Raw genomic sequence first — 2,637 nt, forward strand, 5'->3', positions numbered from 1 at the left:
TCTCCCAATATACCCGGATGCAACCGGATCGTACAAGATATATATGTATGAATTTTTTTTTTTTCAGACCATTTTTTTCGTGGAGAAAGATTATACCATTCGGAGACAACGGGCCACATTTTTTATGTTAATGGTTTGAACTTTGAATCCTCAGCTAACAACTCCATGGGGGAAGATGCCTCCGCCCTGTGGCTAGGGGCTTTAATCGACCGTTTCCTGCCAGGTTGGCGTCACATGTGTCAGTCAACAACAAGACCGTTGGAATGCGAGGACATGGTGCCATTACCAGAGAGGTGAATATGAACCCTCGTTGCAAACTGCTATTTCAAAAGCCACTCTATCACTCTCCCCGTGAACTATTGAAGAAACAATGCAGAGATCCTCCTCCATAAGCTCGTCCTCCGTCGATGCACCGACGCCTCACTGTTACTGTGGCGTGACATCGCTAATCAGAACCTCTTGGAGATCTGACTATCCAGGCAGAAGGTTTTATGGTTGTTCTGGGTACGGAACCAGCAGGAAATGCTCGTTCTTTCAGTGGTACGATCCAGAGCCGCCGGCTCGTTATTCCGATGTCATTCGCAGGTTGCTGGAAACGAACGAGTGCATTAGAAGCGAGAACAGAGAGTTGAAGAAGACAAGACAGGAACTCCTAGACGAGCTGCGTCGTTTGCAACAGAGTGTGCATGAAACAAGGGCAGAGCTCGAGGCTGCCGTTGCAGCCTCTACGGCCATGGAAGACAACATGCTTGCGAGTGTCGTGAGGACGAGGAGGCATGGGGTTGTGATCATCGTGCTGATATCCGTGATCGTCTTGTTGATTTTTTTTCCCGATCGAAGTCGCTAGCTGAGCCTATTTTATGTTTTTTTTTAATGTCTGGAGAAGATAATTACTTCAAACGATTTGTTTAGCCTGAGTTGTAGTGTGGATTTGATTGCATTGTCACTGTGTTTTCAATCTAATTGGATAATTTTTGTTTCCCCTATGCATTCTACTAAGTATAATAAACCGCGATACACATCAATCCATTCGAAATGCACAATTTAAACATACCTGGAATACAAACAACGATTACACTTGGTCCATACGTACTCGCGATGGATTTACGGAGTGACAGCCTACTTGCCGCATATTCGATCGAATCACACAATCAGCCGCTCCCTTAGGGAACTAGACAACCCATTTCCACAATTATAACGCGCTGAAGGGACATGTCTCTCGACCACTCACCTCTGAATGTGGTGACTCTGTGTCGGCTCACAAAATTAATCTGATCCAACAAAATTTCCGTCAGAACAGCACCATTAGCGCCTCCAGCCCGTTTGTGATTGTTTTCGCGTACTGTGATCATATGATCACCCATGATGGTCACAGGATTCCATGGAACGACATACTGACCGGCAACTCCTAGCTTGATGAACGGGACGACGCACATCGATTCCAAGTCAATCTTGCACCATATGGTCGACAATCCTCCGTACGGAGATCGTTCATAGCCGACCAGATGTGGGATGCCGTCGAGCACACGCATCGCCTGCACGTGCTGAATTGACCTACGATTTATCCTTATCTTGCTTAGAAGAAAGGTTTCTGCATCCAACACGACCACATGCATTGCAATCATCAAACCACGTCTACCCCAGTTGACCCACACGGCCTTACCAAGGTGGAACGCTGATCACTCGTCGAGGTGAGTGAGACGCTGATCATTTATGTACGCGTGTTTCCAGCTTCCATCTGCGGAATTGAAAATATTGCAGTGCAAAAACCTGTCTAGGACGTGCCTCTTGGACATATGGACGATGCAGTAATTGTCAGTTCCCGCCCGGTATCTAAATGCGTAACCGATGACGGCTTGTTTAAGTAGTTTGTCGGCCGGATCGTCCAGTTCCCGAGCGACTCGCAGCAGCGGGTTCCATAACAGGAGTCTCAGATCAGGACCAGTCATGCTATACTGCACGCAGATCACACCGTAATCGGAGCCGATAACAGTCCATCATCCGCGGGGGCCGAGTTGTTCTGGCATTGGCGCGGCTACTATTCCTCCGTCTACACAGTCCACAATACAGAAAGATTCCTTTGAACCGGACGTCTCCGGGCCACCAATCTGGAGCAACACCTTACGGTGTTTCCCGATGTTCGCGAGCGTGTTGTCTCTCCTAAATCTGTCGGAAGACAGTCGGACACGCCAGGTTGTACTTGCGGTTCTGCATCTCGCCGTCGTCTTCGGGTCTGTTCGAGTGAAAATCTCCATCAAAATATCGTCTGGAAAGACCTGGTCACCGAACTCAGCCATCGAACCCACAAACTGATTTTTCATATTCGAAATTGCTTTTCTTTTCCCTTTTTTTTACCTTCTTATGCAGTGAGACAGACTATCCACAACAGGGGCAATCGAATAAGCATTTAAGGGAATCGTATATTATACACTTTTTCACATTTGCTGCATTGTATAGTCGTCGACCGCGTAGAGTTGGGCATCATGATGGGTCTGACCATCTTGTTCCGCGGGTCGTCTTGAGCGGTCACTCACGCCACATCAAGAAACGTAAATGCTCCTTAAATACAATAAAATATGAAATAATGGTAATAATAATAATAATATTAATAATAACAATAATAAAAAAAAGAAAACA

The 2,637-nt window shown here is 46.5% G+C and overlaps 1 protein-coding gene across 1 annotated transcript; it reads left to right on the forward strand.

The window, feature by feature from the left end:
* LOC107615369 lies at window positions 371-847 on the forward strand. Its single transcript, XM_016317436.1, has one exon. The coding sequence runs from the start codon at window positions 371-373 to the stop codon at window positions 845-847; it is 477 nt and encodes a 158-aa protein (XP_016172922.1).

This window comes from Arachis ipaensis, chromosome B09, assembly GCF_000816755.2.
Source record: "Arachis ipaensis cultivar K30076 chromosome B09, Araip1.1, whole genome shotgun sequence".
NCBI lineage: Eukaryota > Viridiplantae > Streptophyta > Magnoliopsida > Fabales > Fabaceae > Arachis > Arachis ipaensis.

Coding starts and splice junctions, on each gene's coding strand:
- LOC107615369 (XM_016317436.1), top strand. CDS start 371: ATGCAGAGATCCTCCTCCATAAGCTCGTCCTCCGTCGATGCACCGACG.